This window comes from Zootoca vivipara, chromosome 10 (assembly GCF_965207765.1).
Source record: "Zootoca vivipara chromosome 10, rZooViv2.hap1.1, whole genome shotgun sequence".
Taxonomy (NCBI): domain Eukaryota; kingdom Metazoa; phylum Chordata; class Lepidosauria; order Squamata; family Lacertidae; genus Zootoca; species Zootoca vivipara.
This window is the reverse complement of record NC_142593.1, coordinates 34,105,987-34,126,919: the sequence shown is the minus strand read 5'-3', so window position 1 is coordinate 34,126,919 and position 20,933 is coordinate 34,105,987. Positions and strand designations below refer to the sequence as shown.

The window sequence follows — 20,933 nt, the reverse complement described above, 5'->3', positions numbered from 1 at the left end:
AGGGCAACTGTAATTTATGACAAAGAAACGTGCCAAAATGTAATATAGGTTTTTCATTTGTTTTCTAAATGGTAGTAACATCCACAGACAATTGCCTGTATACCTCCTCTTCTCCTTAAGCTATAAAAGTATCCAAAGTATCTGCATACAGTACAGTAGTTTGAATTTCTGAAGTCATGGAACTGAAAGCCCTTTGCCACTGAGCTACTGCAACCCAGCCAGTAGCTTTGTGCCACAGAAGTTAACGGAGAGTTTATTTTACACCAATGAATTTAATGGGGACTATTCATTCTTACTGTAAGAACAAAATACTGTAGACCTGATGTGAGGGGCATTGGGAAGGAAATAAACTGAAAGAGGGAGGAATGTAAGGGATACACTACCCCTTCCCCAGCAGCCCCTCCAATATACTTGCCCTTCCTGGCTGTCATAATTTCAGACAACCCAGTACCATGTGTAGGATGTGGAGGGAACAGAGAAAGCCCCCTAAGTGCACACCTTCAAGATGAGCAATTATGTAATTTGCTCAGTTGCAGTAATTGACAAGGGCAAAATTGTAAATCCAACCTGCAATTAGCTATATACCCAGGACAGTGTTGCAAATTACTGTTACTGTGGGAAACACAAAGATGCCAAATGGTTAGACTAGATGGCCCCTGTAGTCTCTTTCCAACTCAACAATTTTATTATTTCCATCTACGTTTGCCTATAAATGGTCATGCATGTATTTCTGGAAACTTGGCCCAGTCGAACTGTGCAAGGCTATTTTTATTTATTTATCTTATTTTATTTATTAATAGAGATTAATTTGCCTAGATCAGAAGCTGTTGGGCATCATGCCTAGGCTACCACCTACCGTATACACGGAAAGCTTCTACAGTTAGAAGCAGAGGGTGAACAGTAATCCTCCCACAACTACAAATCTCTTGCCCATCACCCATTACAGTTATCAAGCTGGATGTGTGTCACAATACAGTGGTACCTTGGTTTATGAACTTAATTTACAAATGGAAGACACTCAACATGTTCTGCTTCCAAGACAAAGTCCACAAACCAAAACACCTACTTCCGGGTTTGTAGCGTTCTTAATCCAAGTTGTTCATAAACTAAGCTGCAATTAAACTAAGGTACCACTGTAGTGCTAAAGGGGAAATTATCCCCACAGCTCTTCATCAGTACGCAGCCAAAGGTTTGTTTAAAAAATAAATAAATAGCAACTTAATTTATATTAAATTGGGAATTCAAGTGTCAGGTTACATACTGCAACAGGAAACATATTCCCTAAAATATGTTTTTCCAAACGCTCCAAAGTAGAAATTTAGCAACATTTATAGGCAAAACGTTATTCCTGGTTTGTTGACTTTGCTCTAGACATTATCCTAAGATTTCTAACAAGGCAAAGGGCAGCAAAAGGGAGAACAATTGTTCTTCACTTCCTTATGGCAACCTTTCTAAAATACCTTGTCATTAATACTATTTTCATAAGGCAGACAATTCTTCCTTTCCTATTTCTTATAGCCAATTTCTCACATTCTTATCTATTTCTACTCTCCTCTGAACTGTCGCCAGTTTGTCTGCATCCTCCTTAGGTGTGGCTATCAACACAAGACAAAATCGTTCCAGCAAAAGCATGATCAAAGCCAAGCATAAGACGTTACTCCCTAAGTGGTGGATGCTGTGTTTCTATTAATGCAACTAAAAAAAAGTATTTTATGTCTAAAACAATAGACCAGGCTATTAGTTTGCTAGGTGTTGTGTTTTTTTACTGTCATTGAAAAATAGGCTTGATATAATATCAAATCTTCATCCACCCTAGATGAAGCTTCATAAATAATTCCCAAAATTCCTATTTTCTGCAACAAGATCCCTGCTACCAGATCTTCCTGTTTCTTTGAGTAATACTGTTTCCTCTTCTACAAATACTTGTTTTAATGCAATCTTGCATTTAATGCAATTACTAACAAAAGTTAGTAGCCTACAAAAATATTTACCAGCCCTCTCATCCACAGGATAGTTTAAAATAAAATAAAAAGAACTTCTATAAGAGAAGTCTTACACTAGCCTATTTAGTTCATGTGCTAGATGTGCATAAAGGGGTTTTCCTGCTCCATGGCTAGTATGGAGACCAAATAAATATATCACGATTCTACCAGGTCACTCACTCATCTGCATGGAATTCCTGCAGCAGATTCTTGGTAAATAAGGCTATTCATTATCTTTAATACTAGAGGTAGTTTGACTCTGAATACCAGTTACTGGGGACCATAAATAGGGGAGAACTGTAACATTTATTTGCAATAGTGGGCTTTCTAAAGGCATCTGGCTGGCCACTGTGAGAACAAAATGCTGGGCTAGATAGGCTATTGATTTGACACAGCAGCTACCAGGTTGAGTTGTTGAAAACAATATATTCTAAATGATTGGGATTTTAAAAACAAAATACTTTATCCATCAAAATTCAAAATATTTTAAAAATTCATATTTTTTGACACTGAAAATGCTCCAATTAAATTTTGATGCATAAGGTTGGTATTGTGAAAAGAGACATTATGAAGTTTTCATCTTGCATAATCTTAAATGCATACTTAGCTAAACTGTGTACTGCTAACCCAGGATCACTGATCTAAATGGTATTCCTGCTGTTGACTAATTTTTTTGCCCTCTTAGCCTACAACTACTGCAGTGATGTTACATGAATGTTGGGGAAATTAGGGGACAGAACCCCAACAGCTCCTAAAATTGTAATCTAGCACATCAAGTGTGTCTGCTCCCCAAACCCTCTGGCTAACTCGCTGAACTGTAGTAATGAACATTTAAAACAACAACAAAGCAATCCTACCTTATATACACAGAAGAAATTTATACTTAATTCAGTGACTTACTCCCAGGTAAGCAGAGTTTGGAATCTAGCCTAACTTACATAAGTAATACAGATTCTGAAGAAGTGTGTCATAATAGGAAGAAATCAGGAGGAGCAAAGTGGTAGAATGTTGCAAGGGGGCAGGAAAAATGGAAGATGGTTACAGACAGAGCAAAAGTATCAAAGAGAGCTACTATCCAATATCCTGTAATGGGGCCATCACACATTATTTGATTTAATTGTTTGCAGACTCTTTCTGTGCAAGTCAATGAGATGTTTTATATTTGCTCCTTTGACATAAACCTTGAAAACGTAAGAACTGCATTCCTGGCTGATATCAAAGCTTACTTGTTGCCCAATAATTCAACCTTCAGTTGTAACTAGCCAGATCATCATGACTGTTCCTGTTTGCTAAAAGAACCACTGGTTGAGTACACCTGTCCCCACATAAAAGTATCAGTTTGAAAATAGGACTCCCAAGTAGGTGTCTATGTATGGGCATGATGGAACTCCTGCCCCTCCCTTCTAAAAAAAAACTTATTTATTTCAACAACTTACATACCGTTTAACACCCAAGTTTCAAAGTGGTGTACCATTAGATTACAAAAACAAAAAATGAAGTTTTTAATTTAGGAGGTGTTATTTGTTTGGCAGGCAGTGGCCTATTTTTTGTCTGTTTTATTAGAGTTGTGCATAATAAATTTGCCTCTTTTTTGACAGGAGTTGGAGGGTCTCAGCATAAAAAAAATCTTCTGTGAAATGGGTATTTTGTGCTGGCCACAATTTTTTAGATTTCTAAAGGTGCTCTCAGGTCTCAAAAGTTGGGTGCCTGCTGTAGAAACAAGTTGGCAACTACAAACCCATGAATTGCATACAGATCCCCAAATCAATTATATTTGCTCCCTGGAATATTGTAAATGCAAGGTATGGTGGAGAGTTTGCTCAGATTCCATAAGTAAAGTGATCTCTTTATGGGTTTTTTTTTACTGTATATGGAATGCCTGAACTGCTGCTATAGTCAGGTACACATGTTCTGCTGTTATATCCTTAACTAGTGAACCTTGGGGCTACCACAGAGCCTTTTTGGAAGTGGCATCTGAGTAAAACCTCTGCAAAGATGCCTCTCCAGTCCCTTCTTTACAGCCTTTTTGGCAACAGGGGAAGATTTTATGAAGTTTTAAAGCAGTTTTTTTAACACCAGACTGCAAACTATTTTATGCTTTTTCTAGGTAGTTATTTTGTTGTTTAAATTTTATTTATTAAATTTTCAGATATACATTTCCCACCATTACACAACAGTACATCCAATGACTTCCCTTCTTCTCCTTCCATGGTTCCTTGTACACTGGTACCTCTGGTTACGAACTTAATTTGTTCCGGAGGTCCGTTCTTAAGCTGTAACCATTCTTAACCTGAGGTGTGCTTTCACTAATGGGGCCTCCCACTGCGCGTGCGCCTCCGGCACATGATTTCCGTTTGCATCCTGGGGCAAAGTTCAGCTACTTCCAGGTTAGCCGCGCTCATAACCAGAAGTGTTCATAACCAGAAGCATTCATAACCAGAGGTACCACTATACTTCCAAAAGTAACTGCATAGTCTATTTCCTCCATCTAGTTCCCTCCTTCAGTGGTGGTGGAAGCCTCTTGGGTACCTGGGGCGCTGCGCCCAGGGGGCAGTGGGAGGACAGCGAGGAGCCTGCGGGCGCCAAAGATGTGTGGCTCCAGCGCGCTGCAGGCCCCGCAGTGAGTGCCGCCCACCATTTTGTCACCCCCCTCAGTGGGGACACCCGGGGCAGATCGCACCTACTGCACCTTACTACGCCCCTGCCCGCCTTTCCTTTATATCTTAATCTGTTCTACATTATACTGTTGAATGTAGATTAAGATATAATGGGAAACGGGAAACTAGCTGGAGGAAATCAAATACAGTGCAACCTCGGTTTATGAATACCTCGGTTTACGAATTTTCGGTTTACGAATGACGCGGACACATCTGGAACGGATTAATTCACTTTCCATTACTTTCAATGGGAAAGTTCGCTTCAGTTTATGAACGCTTCAGTTTATGAAAAGACTTCCGGAACCAATTACACACATGCTTCGGGTTAAGTACACTTCAGGTTGACTACTCTGTGGACCCGTCTGGAACGGATTAATCCACTTTCCATTACTTTCAATGGGAAAGTTCGCCTCAGTTTATGAACGCTTTAGTTTAAGTACTCCGCGGACCGTCTGGAGCAGATTAATCCACTTTCCATTACTTTCAATGGGAAAGTTCGCTTCAGTTTATGAACGTTTCAGTTTATGAACAGACTTCCGGAACCAATTGTGTTCATAAACCGAGGTACCACTGTATGCAGGTAGTTATTTTGGGTCAGGGGGTTGCTGCCTTTTATTGTTGATTGCTAAGCTTTAATTATTACTGCATACGGTCTTGTGATTCTAGTATGTTTGTTGTCAGCCACCCCAAGCATGTTTTGTGTCATTGGCTACCTGTGAAGAGGACACCGTATACCACAAGATGCATTTTGGTTCCTTAAGACAGGATGATTTTGGACACTCCGCCCCCCCCCCCAATAATAAATTGCTTTTCCCTGCTCTAGTCTAGTCCAAAACCAAGCACGTTTGTCATCTCCCCACAATTAGCAGCGCCACAAAATGCCATGGTAAAATAAATAAAAATATGAAATAGGCTTCTGTCACTTGGGAACGAACCATGGCAACAGAGGCGTCGCTGCCTCTCTCTTACGGAGCGAGCCTGCTGTGCATGTTTTCTCAGAAGTAACTATTTCTCCCACGTAGCTATTGCAAAGGACTGCAGTTTCCCCTTCCTTAGGTTTAAGCGTTGGTTATGCACACACTACATACGCACGGCTGCCCGAAGCCACTAAAAAACCCTCTATATGTGTTTATCTGCCTATATGTGACTACACAGGCAGCTGCCCCATTGCTGAGAAGAAACTCCTTCGCTTCCCTTCCCCCATTTGTTTCTAAACGAGGTGTGGAGAAAATGGGGAGAGAAAAGTTCCCTTTCAGGGGAGGCGAGAAGAGCAATATAGCAGGCGAAGGGAAAGCAAAGCTCAGGTAGACACACCTCAGTCTCTCACCAGCCCCCGCTTCCGCAACAATTAAGCCGCGCCAAGATGGCGACCACCCGAGGCTTTAGAAAAGAGAACGGACGACGGCCGGCGTCTTGAGAATCCCGCGCCCAAGAACTACAGCACCCAAGAAGCCCCGAGGAACGCGACGACTCGCTGGTTCCACCGACCCCGCCCCGTTTCCCAGAGGGCAGCGCGCCGCCAGAAACCAACCCTGCAGCGGACTACACCTCCCAGCATGCGGTTGACCCAAAAGTCAGGGCGGATAGGGCTTGGAGAATTATAGTGGCCGAGAGCGAGTTCCTCGAGTAAGATGGCGGCGGGAGCGTTGGCGGCAGCAGCAGCAGCAGCAGCGTCGCTTTGAGGAAAGAGAGAGAGAGAGGCGAGCGCTCGCTCCGCGGCGTGGCTGCTTCAGATGGTCGGCACTAGCAGCGTGCGCTGAGCGGGGTTGGGGTTAAGTCGGGAGCTGCGGTCCCGGTGGCGGCCAGAAGGGGACAGGCAGAAGGGCTAGGGCGGCGTCGGCGACAGCAGCAGCAGCGAGAGCGAGAGCAGCGGCCGGAGCAACAGCGGAGCCTCGCGGAGAGAGGCACCAGGCAGGTAGAGCGAGCTCCCGCGGCCTCGTCGCTTCGCTGCCCGCTGGCAACGGCTGTGAGGGAGGCGCCTCCATGTCGGACAACCAAAGCTGGAATTCCTCGGGCTCCGAAGAGGATCCCGAGACCGAATCCGGGCCGCCTGTTGAGCTCTGCGGAGTCCTCAGCAAGGTAAGGAGGTTCCTTCCTCTCGCCGCCAAGGCTTTCCCCCTTCACCTGAGCTCCTGAGCCCCCCACTTCGTCTCCTTCGTGGTCGACGGGGGACATGCGAGGGGCGCCCCCTGCGGTAGGGTGGCCGGTTGTGGGAGCTTGGTGCCGAGTCCCCCCTCTCCCCGCAATACCTGGCCCCTCTCGCCTGGCAGGGTGGCGGCCTAGGAGCCTCCTGTCCTCTTCCCCAGCTTAGAGGGAGGTCCCCGCACATCTCCTTCCCCGCCTCCCACTGGGTGTTGTGGCTTCTGTTTTTGTTATTATTCCGGTTTGTTGGTGGTGGTGTTTTAAAAAAAGGCTTTAGAATCCTTTATCTCCGCTGTCTTGGAAACCTTTTATCTGGGTAGGGGGCGGATTGGGTAGGGGGTGGACAATGTCTGTGAATGTCACTTTCTCTATTCCCCAGGAGCCCACCCGCCGCTGCCACCTTTCCGTGATGATCAAAGTATGAGTCTTGGTTTGAGGAAGGGTGACTTGGTAAAATAATATTCGTGCTTATTGGAGTGGGACTTTTATTATTTAATTTCTCTCTGTGTGTGTGTGCTTGTGATGCAGCAGAGAAGGAAAAAAGATCAATCCTTTCCTTAAGGTTCTTCTCAAGAGCCTGGTAATCCTGACTAGATTTCACTTGTAGCCACAGCTTGGCTGAGTAATGCCACCAAGGCAGCCTGTATGGGGAATCGCTCAGGGCGCTTCCACTCGTTGATTCTGCACGACTGGAAAAGCTAACTTCTTGGGCCTGCGAATCGAAACCTTACACGGTTTTCTCTCTCTCTTAAAAAATGAAGGAAACAAAATCATGTGATATGCATGGACACATAACACACAATTGTACCATAGAGAAGAGTGGTGTGACCTTTGCTCTAAACAGTGCAGTAAAATAGACTGACTGGAGGGACAGTATAGGGAGTTTAGGAGAAAGCAGCTGTATACACGATTGGGGGACTTTAAGGCTTCAGTCCCTGTATTACAGTATTTCTAATTTTTAGCATGAATCCTTTGCAGTTTGCTATTTAGAAACTTGCAAATGAGTCATTATTCAGACAGAAAGTTTTAGCAATATGATTAAGCCTTTCAGAAACCAAATGGTAATTTTGCTTTTCAAAGTAGTTTCACTTGCACTATGGTTTTGACCCTGTTTTGTGTACAGAAGCAAGAAGTGAAAGCACAAGCTGTGAGATGCTAGAGTTGGGAAACGTTATTGCTGAAAAAGCTTTTGCAGTCCAGTTAGTTTTCATGTATTTATAGGGAAACTGAACATAAATTCCCAACTATTGTCATTCCTGAATTAGAAGGTAGATAAAGTGCTGCAAATGGGGACTCTGGATCTGGTAACAAGAATATGACACATGACATGCTGTCCAAATCTCAGAGATTGGAAACACGTGCAGCCCTTTAGCCCAGTATGACTTTAGATGATAGTTAGTTGCCAGAAGGAATTTAGGCATCATTGTTACAGCAAAGATATGGAACAACTCTGCCATTTTGCAGTAGGAATGGGGTTGAGTCTGGTGCAGCTTTCTTCCATACTGACTATTCATACTGGTTTTAGCTAAATGGCCTGATTTTTGTTCTAAAGCATAAGCACAGAATACTCGACTGCACTATCTTTGAACAGAATTGTAATGCTCACAACCAGTGTGGATTTAGACTGTTGCCAGGTTGGTACTGACAATTGTGTACACAGTATGTAATGTGGCAATCATTCAACATCCTTGACAACTTTCTTTTCTTGTCAACTGTTTGGTTTTAGTTTTTTTGTTTTAAACTCAATCTGCAACTTGCTGTAACTTTTATTATTAGCCAATGTACAATTTATACCAACATTATTTCAGCTCCTTGTCATTATGTGGCTACCAAATGTTAAATCTCAAGGTTGAAATGTATGTTGCTTTTACAGGCTACCCACCCCTGATGTTAGCCAGGATGCCTTTCCTGTTCGCATCTATACAGGAATAAATGAAAGGAAATCTAAATTACAAAATGTGATCTAACCTGTTGCATTTTAAAAAGCTGAGCCACATTATTGCATAGTTTTTTAGAACTATCACATTCTTTGTGTTAGGTGTCTTCATTAATTAAATGAAATAAATTGAAATTATTAGTAGATTTGCAAAGATTTAAAAAGCAATAATACAGTCTTCTGCTAAATTTAAGGTACAGGAACAAAAAAATATCATTTGTATTCTTATAGAACGCGCACTTGAATGGCAACTTATGGAAGTGCATATTATGCATGCACATATATTATCACTGTAGAATTCTATACAAAGAATAATTTTCTGTATGTTAGCTTGTCAAACTGCTAAGCTTGCTTCTATCTTTAGTACAATCTTTTTCTCTTTATACAATTCCAATTTAAGACTTTCTATATATTTTAACTTATAGAATGAAACTCAGTGCTGTGGAGTGTTTGATCTAAGAGATGTTCATTAACATAAGGGAATGGATGGGAGATTGTTTTTGCCAATCCCCTCCTGCTGCTGCTGCAGCCCCTGAACCTCAAAAATAGGTTTGGAGGACCCTTCAGAAGAATGTGGAAGATGACATGAAAAGTTCAGGGGACTGCAGCTTTAAGAACTTCAAAATTTTCTTTCACTCTTGATCAGATGCTGCTCTGCAAGGTTGTTGCCCATTACACATATTTTAAGATATAGATTATATTAATTATTAAGATGCAAGTAGCATTAAAAGTGAAACCCTCAGTTCCGTACTTTTACTGAACATTAATTAAAACTAGATTGTAGATGATCCATTGAGGAAGAGTTAACCAGGGACTGTTCTATTCTGATCTTGCTTATCACTGGTGGAAACTTTATTGCTATTTAAGTTTCTTTATTTAATATTATGTTTACTTAGTTACCTGAAGTAACTTGAAGTAACTAATTCTCTTTGGGTTATTCCTAGTTTTTTGTTACAAGTTAAGAAGATTTTGAAGAATTCCAGCTCAGTTGGTAGAGCATGAGAGACTTAATCTCAGGGTCATGGGTTCAAGTCCCAGGGGCAAAAGATTCCTGCATTGCAGGGGTTTGGACTAGGTGACCCTCGTGGTCCTTCAAACTCGACAATTATATGATTCTAGCCAGGGCATCTTTACATTTTGATGAATTAAATGTGGGACATTGGTATGGATTTTCTGGAAAAGTTTGAGTGGAAATATTGTTTACCCTATATCAGCTTGTTAGCATGCTGATTTAGCATGCTTGGATTGTATAGTTGGCTTGGTGCCTAGGAAATAGTACAGTCGTACCTCCTTTTGCCTCCAGGATCCGTTCCAGAGCCCTGGACGCTTTACAAAAGGGGCACTCGACAAAGCACTGCTCTGTGCATGCGCGAAGCACGGTTTAGCGATTCAGCGCATGCACGAGCAGCAAACCCAGAAGTAACTCGTTCCAGTACTTCCGGGTTTGCCATGGACGTTGGACGAAATGTACCCTAAACGGGGTGGACGCAAAAGGAGGCACGACTGTAGTCTGAAAAAGTTAGTTGCAACTTTGAAATTGCCTGTTTTGATGCTGTATCCATTCATGGTGTTTCAAATAAAATTTAGGTAACAATGTACTTTTAAAACAAAATTAACTGCAGAAAAGGATGATACCAAACAGTAGGCATACTACAAGTAGACCTACTGAAAACAATGAAAACATTTATCTCAATTAGTCAACTCTGACTTGAATGCCACCAATTGTAGTGGCAAATCTGCTGTCTCTCACATCATTACTATCTGAAAACATCTGTCTGTATAAAAAGTGTAATTCATGTTATGCTGCAGTAAATTCACTGATCAGTTAAATAGCTTTTCATCCTAATTTCAGGACTCACTCCTCATACTGGTATGCAAATGTATAGGGCGATATCAAATGTATAGGGCGATATCTGGTCATACAGTACTTGGAATAGATGCATCGAAATCAATGGACTTGGGTAATTTAAGTTGATTGGTTTCAATGAGTCTACTCTGAGTATGACTAACACTGGCTGTCACCCATAATCTTGGGTCCATCACATGACCGGTGAAAATTGTGGTAATGATGTCTGATTTCAGCAGTAGGTAGCCATGGTTCATTAGAAAATCTCCAAAATTGCTAAATTGCCATCCATTGACACCTCCTTCCTCTGTAACCACTGTACGCCCACATAATCTATTCCAGATGATTGGGAGAGGAAATCTATTCCACCGTCAGAGTCCATTCTGCCAATAGATGGATACCATTGAATTTTATTCATAATCAATTGGTGATTTATTAGGGCTATCTCAGTTGTCACAAAGCAATGAAAAATCTAAAGACTCCACAATACGTTGTGACACTTTAGATGATCCTAATAATTGTATTGGCCCACTGATAGGGTTTCCTTTCAAATATGCCTAAATCTTGGTTGTTCTTTGTACCTGCTCTCTCTTGACTGCAGATGGCAAGAATTAAACTCTGTATTCCAAGAACTGCACTATGGCTTTGTCTATTCATGCTGTTTTCCATGCTGTGATGAATAGTTCTGTTTGCCTTTTGAGCAGTGAAATGTGTGGAAATAAATCCTAGTGGCTTTTCTCAATTATAATGTTTACAGTACTCACTATAAGTTAAAAGAAATGAATACTTTTTATTGTTTCTAATGATTAATATATTGTACTTGCCAATTTGAATTGTTTAAAAATGAAACTATACAGGCACAAAGGCATGCTTCTATAATTACCATTTTCATTCACTATGACAATCCTATGAAGACAAAATGGCCTGGTTCAGAAATCATGGCAAGACAAACTATGACTTACCAGGATTGTGTGGGATTCCAAAGAGAAACTTGTAGTCACCTTGCTCCTTTCATGGCTTTATTCCAATGCTCAGTCAAGGTTTTACTTCAAAATGATTTCTGAAACTCCGCCCTTTTATAAAACAAAAGAAGAACCCTTGTTAGCTGGGAAAACTCAAGGCATTGAGTGTTGCCCAGGCCCTTAAAACTGACTGCTAGTGGTCCCTAGGAATTCTGACAGTACCCCATCCCTAAATAGGACTGCCTGTTGTTGATCTGAAATATTTTCCTCGGCTTGCTGTCAATTAACTTGCAGTCAATTAACTTGCAGTCCTCTGGTACTTAAGTTGAATTAGCTATTGAATTCTCAGAGTTGTGCTGTCTCATTTGGGTGTCTGCTTAGAATGCACAAAACTGGTTGCTTACTTCAATTCAGTCTCTGGTTGAAAAACTCAAGTGCTAACTCATGAAGCTTAGTCACAAGAATTATATGTGACTATTTGTCCTTGATTATTCTTCATTAATTTAACATAAAAGTTGGAGTTCATTGTTTGACCTCTGAAAAGGACCTCTAAGGTTCAGTGTTGAACCAGTGAAATAGTTTATAGAACTTTATATTTATTTTGGCAGGCATTAATCTGGTTAGTTTTTATGTACATTTTATCTACTGCTGTGTTTATGTTTTAGTATTCAATTGGCTTTTAACATTATGTTTATTAAATTGTGCTTAGTTTAATTGTTAGCTGCCTTCAGCATCTGTCGGACAGAAAAGCAGATTGTTTAAATAAAATATTTCATATAGAACCAAAACCTAGGGATATCAAGCACACAGAAATGAATTGGCAGTTTTAAAAGCCAGGAAATTTTTTTGTCAGCTTTTCCCCATAACCCACTATACCAGGTATTTTAGAACTCAAGCAGCTAGTATCTGTAGATTCCTATTTTGATGCAGGTATTATCTGCAGCAAAATGTTGCAGTATACTTAGCTCTTGTTCTTTTTGGTCTTCTTAAGGCAGGGATCAGGAGGATGGGAAAGAATGAACCCTCTTTCTTTCTGATCCATCTTTGAGGCAGTATCTTCTGTGCTAAAGAATTGGGTGGCAGGTAGTTGAAAAAGATAAATAAAAACATTTTTTTCGTTCCATTTATGAATTGCTTCCTGTGAAACAGCTCAAAGTAATATAACATTAAAAAACACAGGTATTTTTTTAGCTATTAAGCTTGGATGAGAATTCTGGAGAGTAGTAAATGGAAAAATCAACTTTATTCATTTTCTTTTCACCTCAAACATCACTGTGTAGTTTAGAGAATAAAGGGCTTTTTAATTTTTTGAAGAACACATCACAGCACCTGCTTCCAGAATGCTTTTTCTAAGCTGATAGGGGTTTGAGCTGGCTAATTACCTCCCCACCCCCATTGTAAACACACCCCATGCCAAACTAGCACCTCAACAGCATTCTGTCTAGATTGAAGCTAACAGATGCTTGTCAGGTTTTGGGTGTGGAAAAAAACCCTTAATTTACAGAGGAATATATTTATATACATGTAGGGAACCCCCAAGAAAAGGTAGACAGCTCTGTCTTATTTTGAGCTAGTGCTATTCCACTTCACCTTGTTCCCAGTGGAAACCAGTGCTGGCAGTTTCACCAGCAATATCCCTTCCCATTAGTAGTCATCATTCTGTGGGCCATACTCAGATTTGGTGCTCTACCCTTGCAGAGATAACAGATCACCTGAAGCTAAAATCTGATAGTGTGATGAAGCTAGTGAATCCTTCTGTACTTATGATTGATTGTATGAATCTGTTTTCATAGAAGTTAATGCAGTATTACCAGTAGTATTTATTTTAGGAGCCCAAAATCCATTGCATAATGCTGAAGTATTAATGCCAAATTAATGCCAAATATTAAATGTATATTCAAATGTCATTTTTATATACTTTTGTTTATTGTGAAGCTTTGTATTTATTAAATGTTCATTTTAAGCACATGGAGATCACATAGTGATCTACTCATTGAGCTTCCTGCCCAGGTGAAACAAAATAGCTTTTCAAAATAAACTATGTGCATCAGTGTGGATTTTAGTTATGTATACTGTACTGTTTTTATTGTGGTACTCTCATTTCACAGCAATGAGTGTTTTGACAAAGAGATGAGAAAGGAAGGAGTCTAATATATGTGAGAAGAAAAATAGTTAAGTCTAGGCTAGTGGACCTAAACATTAAAATCTTTGTCCAGTTTTTGTTTTTGTTTTTGAGCCTGAAACATATTTATTCTGAACAATCAGTTTCTTCAAGATGAGGACTGTAGACTAGCCTCTTCTTAAAAGGCAGCCCAGATTTACAGGAATACAAACCATGTATTTCAGTCTAGAGTTTATAGTTGGTGATAGGACATAACCACATAATGTTTATTGTGAATTGTGGCAGATCTGCCGCTTCTGAAATGGTATTGTTATGATTGTCCCTACTACATCTGATCTTGTTTATTTTGATCACTTATTTTCTAAGGAATTGGCATTTCATTTTTAGATTGTCTGCATCAGAACCATTTTTTTACTCTGTATTGCAACTTTTGATTAAAGCACTATACATTAGCATATATATTGTAACAGTTCGTTTGTTTTTATGAATTTTTTTGATAAAAAACAAGATTTGGAATAAACTATGGGTGGTGTGCTAAGAAAATTATGCACAAATGGTATGGAGCTTTGTTTGATTAAAAAATGTATGTATTTGTTTTCTTTAGTGGACCAACTACATCCATGGGTGGCAGGACCGGTGGGTGGTCTTGAAGAACAATACTCTAAGTTACTACAAGTCTGAAGATGAAACTGAGTATGGCTGCAGGGGCTCAATCTGTTTGAGCAAGGCTGTCATTACAGTAAGTGTTGTTTTAAAGTTTCTTTGTGCCCATGCTTTATGTACATTTCCAGACAATAATAAATACAAGCAAATATGGTTTTTAAAAAATGTCAGAGCAATATGGTTTGGAAATACCTGCATAAGAACTGTCAATATTTTTTAGCTATAGGAAGAATAGAAAATCTTCGCAAGATTTTTTTTTTTTTACAGTATAAAATTCTGAGATGCACAGCAATCAAGCGTGTTCATTGGATTCAGGTGAATCCCAATTCTAAGTGGGGTGCCACATAGGGTTTTTGGGATCTGTTAGAATTGAAATGGGAAGTATATGAGGAAGGAAGAGACAAAAGCAGGGACACTGGAGCACTTTACAGTGCCTCAGCAATCCAGACATCAGAACAATTTCTGCTTACCTGTATCTGTTAAAAATTAAAGTAGCCTCTCCAAGGAATAACACTGGGGTGGGTTGATGAAGAAGAGAGAGCAGACACCACTGACAGTTCAAGCTTATAATCAGTGGGAATTATATTACCCCCAAAATAAATCCATTTTAGTTATATGTGACTCCCAAATCAAATTTAAATATGCCTAGCACAAAAGCCCCTGGACCTATTTGCCTATTATTTTGCAAGCTTTATCCATTCTGGCGGGGCTAGTATGCTTTCAGAATTCATCCATTTATCTTGGAGGGGGAGATGCTAAGCTCCACACCCCATTTCTAATAGTCAGGGTGGGGAGGACAAAGTAGACCTGGTTGGACTCCAAATTGCAAGTGCATTGGACGCTAATGGAATGTTTTCTAGAGCACCAGATTATGGTCTGAATCTTGTGACCAGTGTACACACCTAAGAGCAATATTGCAATAATTCTGAAACCATATTAAGACCATCACATCAAGTGACCACATGATTGTTTCCTGATTCATCAGCAGATCTTCATGGAAGCACCCATGCTCTAGGAGCTCTCGTGCTCTTGGTATTAATGTATGATTCAGGCTTCAGGTGGTTTCATCACATGTTTCTTAAAGTGTATCATGGGGCAAAAAGAAGAAGAAGCCTTGTCCAGGCCAGGCTCAAGAGACCTGAATCGCATGTGAATAACCACATGCACAGCTGGAGCTTGTTTGTTTTTTAGTGCAGTGTTTCTGCTGCCAAGGAGACAAGCCACTTTTGAAACAGCAGCTTGTCTCTTTTAAAAGATTTGAAAGAAGATTTTGCCATTCATTAATTTGTAAATATTTGTGTTAACAAAAACACTTTAAAATGTCTTGTTGCCCCATTTATTGGGGTCTTCTTTTACATCAGGGGTGGGGAATATTTTTAAACTCCACAGACCAGATCCTTACTGTGACCAGCCTAAATTGGCAGGTGGGTTAGCCATGAAACAACATAATTATAATTTCACATGGTTGACAGATGGGCAGTGTCTCAAAATTGGTTAGTATTGAACCATAGTCACTTAATGATATAACAGTGTTTGCTGTTGTGGTTTCATTAACTACACACCACCAAATTTTATGATTGTGAAAAACTGTCATGGAGTTTGTGTCCTAAAATACTGTATATGTGGTAGGTAGTGTAAAGTTGCAGCAACAGCTACCTGTAGCATGGCAGCAATTTAAAGCAGTTTAATAGTAACCCTCTTCTTTCCTGAATAATCCCTGGGAACTTGTGAGGGGACAAGAGAACTCTAATACAATTCTGTGCATCCTTACCAAACTAGCACCCCTAATTTTGAGGGAAGGCATGAATGTGACCAAGTTAAAAAGTAGGACTAAAAAGTTTAGTTAATTAATTTTAAACAGGGGTTGGAATCCAACCTTCTGCCCAGTCTTGGCTTGCCAAGGGGTTCAATTTGGCCTGACAGGCCATTTTCTCCAAACAATGCCCATTAGCCCATTAGATGATATAACTGGTGACTTCAGCTGATGGGCAGGAGGGCAGGGTTCAATCCTGCATTGGTTGTGCACCCTGTTTCCACATATTGTTTAGGACAAAAACCCAATAAAGAGGCTCCTGCCAGTTTATCTCTTTGGTTTCTATGTCTTTGAAAGCAGGCAGATCCCATATTTGATTATATGCGTTGCTAGTTAATAATTAGCTTCAGCTGTTCCTCTATTACTACCATAACAACTTTATATGATACCAATCTGTACTGCTTAGATTTGTCATTTAGAATGTTAAGTGATAAAACTATTGTAGCACATGATTTAGAAAACCATATTGCTGCAGATTCACTGTCCAGACATGAAGAAAATGTTTTAGGTTAAATTTACTTTTAAAGACCTCAGATTGATATGCTAGAGTTACACCATGCCTCTTCCTGATACTGAAATAATTTTTTTCACAGATTTTTATCTGCTGTTTATAATAAAATGTAATTTTTGTGTCATAAATTGGTTAGTATTGAGCCATAGTCACATCTAGCAGTGTTTGCTGTTGTAGTTTCATTAAGTCAGTGTTTCTCAACCTTTTTTGGGCCAAGGCACACTTGTTCCATGAAAAAAATCTCGAGGCACACCACCATTGAAAAAGTTAAAAAATTTAACTCTGTGCCGCCTTATATTGACTATATAATTATGACTGTAAGAAACACTTGCCAAAAAGATAGTAATTTGTGTCTCACTTAAGATTGTATTTTTAAAGTTTGGTTGTTAATTTAAAAGAAATAGTGAAACTTTTGTTTCATTAGTTTGATGAATAAAAATGATGTCCTTTTATGATTATGTACTCAATAAATGGGTTTTTTTGGGGGGGGATTCCCTGGATGCACACTTTAATGAAATGTGTGGCGTACACCTATGCAAAATTGTTTTGCTGGGATTCTCGACAGGAAGTGCTGTGTCATTAATCGAAATGATTTAGCCTGCCTAAAATGAAAATATGTGTTAATATCATGACAGACTTATGCTGAAGAGTTTACTTTTCATCAATAAAAGTTTAAACACACCTACACGGAGTTCATAGCCCCGCCGAGGGAGGAGGAGGAGGAGGAGGAGCGGACCCAGCGACACACCCGCCCCGCGGCCGCCTGCTTGGATCCCAGCCGGGTGCACGGCGGCAGCCATGGCGGGAGAAGGGCCGCCGGCGGGAGCCGAGCACCTGCCTTGACGGCCCCTGGGCGCCCCGTGAGCTGCGCCGGGCTGCCAACGTCGGGAGAAGGAGACCTGGCTGGCAGAGTCGGGAGACCATGAGAGCGTCAGCCCTGCCCCCTCCCACACAGTGCGGACTCCGGCGGGCGCCTCACGGCCGTCTGGAGGGCGCCGGACAACTCCCGACGTTCGGGAGAAACCGCCGGAGTCCACAGCTGCGCTTTGCGCATGCGCAAAGGACTCCCGAACGTCGGGAGCGTCAGCGTCAGCCCCTGCCCCCTCCCACACAGCGCGGCTGTGATGACGGCCGCCTCAGGCGCTGCACGGCTCGGGAGTCGGGCACAACTACCGCGGGCCCTGGACGACTGCCGCGGGCGCAGCGGCTCGGCGCCCCTGGCAGCCCGGCACGTCGCAGCACACCAACCGGTGTCTCACGGCACACTACTGTGCCGCGGAACAGCGGTTGAGAAACGCTGCATTAAGTACACACTACCAAATTATATGATTTTGCAAGAACATATAATCTGGTAACTTTGCAACTACATCTTTTAAAAATCAGAAGCCCTGTGTTGCATCTTCTTAGACTATTACTTAAAAACGCTGCAATTCCTGTAACTTTGAAGCAACTTGTGAAACTATCTCACTGGTGGAACATGCCCCTTTGGGACAACAATTGTGAACAGATGGACGGTTTCTGATTCTCTTTCCTTGACCTGATTGTTTTCTGATTATTTAGAGAAGGCTTGGCAACTATTGTTTAGGAATTGCTGTGGAACCTGAGAGGAAGTGTAGTGGAAGCATTAAATCTTCTGTATAAACACAGTAGATGTTGCACTGCACATTTCTTTACAGCAAAGGCACAGGTTTGCTTCCTTTATAGGCTGGGGAAATAGCTGTGAAGCAATTGCTTTGAAAGTTTTTAAAGGAAAAAGGTAATTTATAATTTTAGTCGCCCCCCCCCCCAAAAAGAAGAGAACCCTTTTAAACTGCATCTGTTCTACTAAAATGTAGATGCCAAATGCAAACCAACTTTTTGTGGCAACTGAATCTGTGAAAATAACTTGTTGGCAGTGATATGCCCTCTAGCATTTCAAATGTGAAAACAGGGACCCTCCTGCTCATGAGTGAATGGTACCAAAGCAGAGTGTAACAGCCCAATTAGGATTGTGCCCAGTGGTGACTTGGGACTAGTAGAGGCGTCTCCACTTGTGAAAGGCAGGACACCTATTTATTATTGATCCCTCCTCCTCAATGCAGCCCCTGAAAAGCTTCTCTTGAGTATTGGGAGAATATTGGGATATAGCATAGATTGCTATAGTTTGCAGTGCATCCAGTTGTCCTGTAAATGAAGATTTGGAAAAATTAAGTTTATTTAAAAAGGGAGAAGGGTCGGGTGATCCACACCTTAGAGCAGGCATGTCAAACATGCGGCCCTCCAGATGTTTTGGCCTACAACTCCCATGATCCCTAGCTAGCAGGACCAGTGGTTGGGGAAGATGGGAATTGTAGTCCAAAACATCTGGAGGGCCGCATGTTTGACATGTCTGCCTTAGAGCATGAATCTAGTGCCTCCCCACCCCTCACAAATAACATTCCTCCCTGTCTGGCTGTTGCACCTACAGCCACCTTGGTCAAGAAGCATCCAACCTCCCATTCCTTATTTTGTGCAGCAGTTGCCAATCAGGCTGCTGCTTGATCATGATACTCCAGTCACCTTAACTGAGAAGGCACCAAGGAGACTCCCCCTCTCTGTTTCCCTTTCATCTCTGGAATTTTTTCCAGTTGGTTTGGCCTTCATGGTCAAGGCATTCTGATTATAGTAGACAAATCACCCCCATCCTTCCTTCCAACTTTAGAGCCAGGGAGGGGCAGGGATCATTGCACAATTACCAGGGTAGTCGCCACCCTCTCTGTCATTTCCAGATTGAGTACACGGCTCACTCTCCATGGCAAGCAATACTGTGGAAACCTGACTTTGAAACTCCTGATATAAGCACAATGTTACAGCTGCTTCGGCCCTAAAAGCACTGTGGTGTTTTTACAGAAATTTGCTTGGGTTGAGTGAACATGGTTGCTGGGATGTAAAATAGAAGGGAGGTGGGAGTCATTTGTACGTTTGCTATTGCAATACAGTCAGAAATATTTCCCTCCAGTAGTTTTTTTTAAAAAGCAAAATAACATTGATAGAAAGCATTGAAAAATAAACCCATGGTTGTAAAATGTTGCCTCATTGAGTACAGTATTGTTTAATGTTAAAACTGTTTTTTAGTCACATGTGCAGAATGAGAATGGGAAGGTGCATTGTTCAGTATTTAAGGCTTATTGGAATAAGAAAAATCACATATTTCAAAACAATTATGATAATACTTAACAATTGTATAATGCCTTCAAGTGCTCAAAATGTCTCACATACATTATGTAGCTGCAATCCTTACAACAGTGCTGTGAGGCTGTGGTAGGGAACCTCTGGCCCATGGGCCAGTCTTGGTTTGCCGTGGGTTCTAGTTTTGTCCTTGAGGCTGGTTTCTTTTTTTAAGCACACCCACTTGTCCATCAGCTGACATCACTCCAATTAGCCAGGGTGGGAGTTTCAATTCCTCAGGGAACTGGCATGTGTAGTCATGGCAGCAGGATTTAATCTCCCGCTCATCAGCTGTTGAGAGGAGACTTAAATTCTGCTCAGTTCGGCTGGATTCAGTACAAACCCCTTCTTGATTACAAGGGGTTTGCATTGAAACCTATACTAAAATGGAGGGAAACCCTTCATTTTAGTGAGGGGTTCAGTGCATACCACTTGTCATCAAGAAGGGGTTTGCCTACTTAAACTGAGCTTTTGTCTTCTGTTTTAGCAAAGAGCTTTGAAGTGCTGCCATAGTGATCTCAGGTGATTGATAAGTGGATAGCCCTACCCACCTGTCAAATTTTGTCTAAACCTAGTAAGAACCTGGTCCATGGAGCCAAATATTTCCCCACCACTTCTTCAAACCAGGTCATATTTAATCTCAGTTTTGCATACACTTATAAGTGGGCCAGAATTATGGTATCAGTACAAAATACTCAGCAGTATTTTCTATAGCTAACTAGGTTTGCATCTTATCAGTGCTTGGATGGGACACCTCGGAACCTCAATGTATGCCACTTTACGTTGTGTTTAAGAAATGTTGCATGTAAATGTGACCAATAGTTGCAGTGATAGAAAATAATCTCAATGAAACGTCATCCCATGTCACCCCAATGAGCTTGAGAAAGCCATGATTGTGATGTTAATAAGGTACTTAGTGCATAATAAATTTTTATCCTCAAATTTCTTTGTTCCTGTAGTGTGTTTGACCTGATTAATAGAGCTAATAAGAGTATTAGCAGAAATTGTACTTTTATAACCTGTGGTGTGCTTTGTGCATCCATTAAAGATTTAAATATTAAGAGGAAAATAGGTGCAGTTAATTAAGTACTTTAGGTCCAATTACTAAAGGTG

At 41.0% G+C, this 20,933-nt stretch overlaps 2 protein-coding genes across 9 annotated transcripts in view; one reads left to right on the top strand and one right to left on the bottom strand.

Annotated features, from left to right (window-relative positions):
- Window positions 1-6,953, bottom strand: part of POLK (DNA polymerase kappa) — a 33,188-nt gene extending 26,235 nt beyond the window's left edge. For 3 of the 5 annotated variants that reach the window (XM_035099496.3, XM_035099500.3, XM_035099502.3), the window contains exon 1: window positions 5,954-6,144. The gene's annotated coding sequence lies outside the window, so the exon portion shown is untranslated. Of the gene's footprint in view, window positions 1-5,953; window positions 6,145-6,170; window positions 6,191-6,888 lie in introns of those variants that run through there. The other 2 variants (XM_088652985.1, XM_035099499.3) reach the window with 2 other exon arrangements.
- CERT1 (ceramide transporter 1) overlaps window positions 6,493-20,933 on the top strand; it is a 50,655-nt gene continuing 36,214 nt past the window's right edge. For all 4 annotated transcript variants that reach the window (XM_088652986.1, XM_035099506.3, XM_035099505.3 and 1 more), the window contains exons 1-2: window positions 6,493-6,718; window positions 14,252-14,386. In XM_088652986.1, coding sequence (XP_088509112.1) covers window positions 6,623-6,718; window positions 14,252-14,386 — 231 coding nt within the window. In that variant the 5' untranslated portion in view covers window positions 6,493-6,622. The remainder of the gene's footprint in view (window positions 6,719-14,251; window positions 14,387-20,933) is intronic.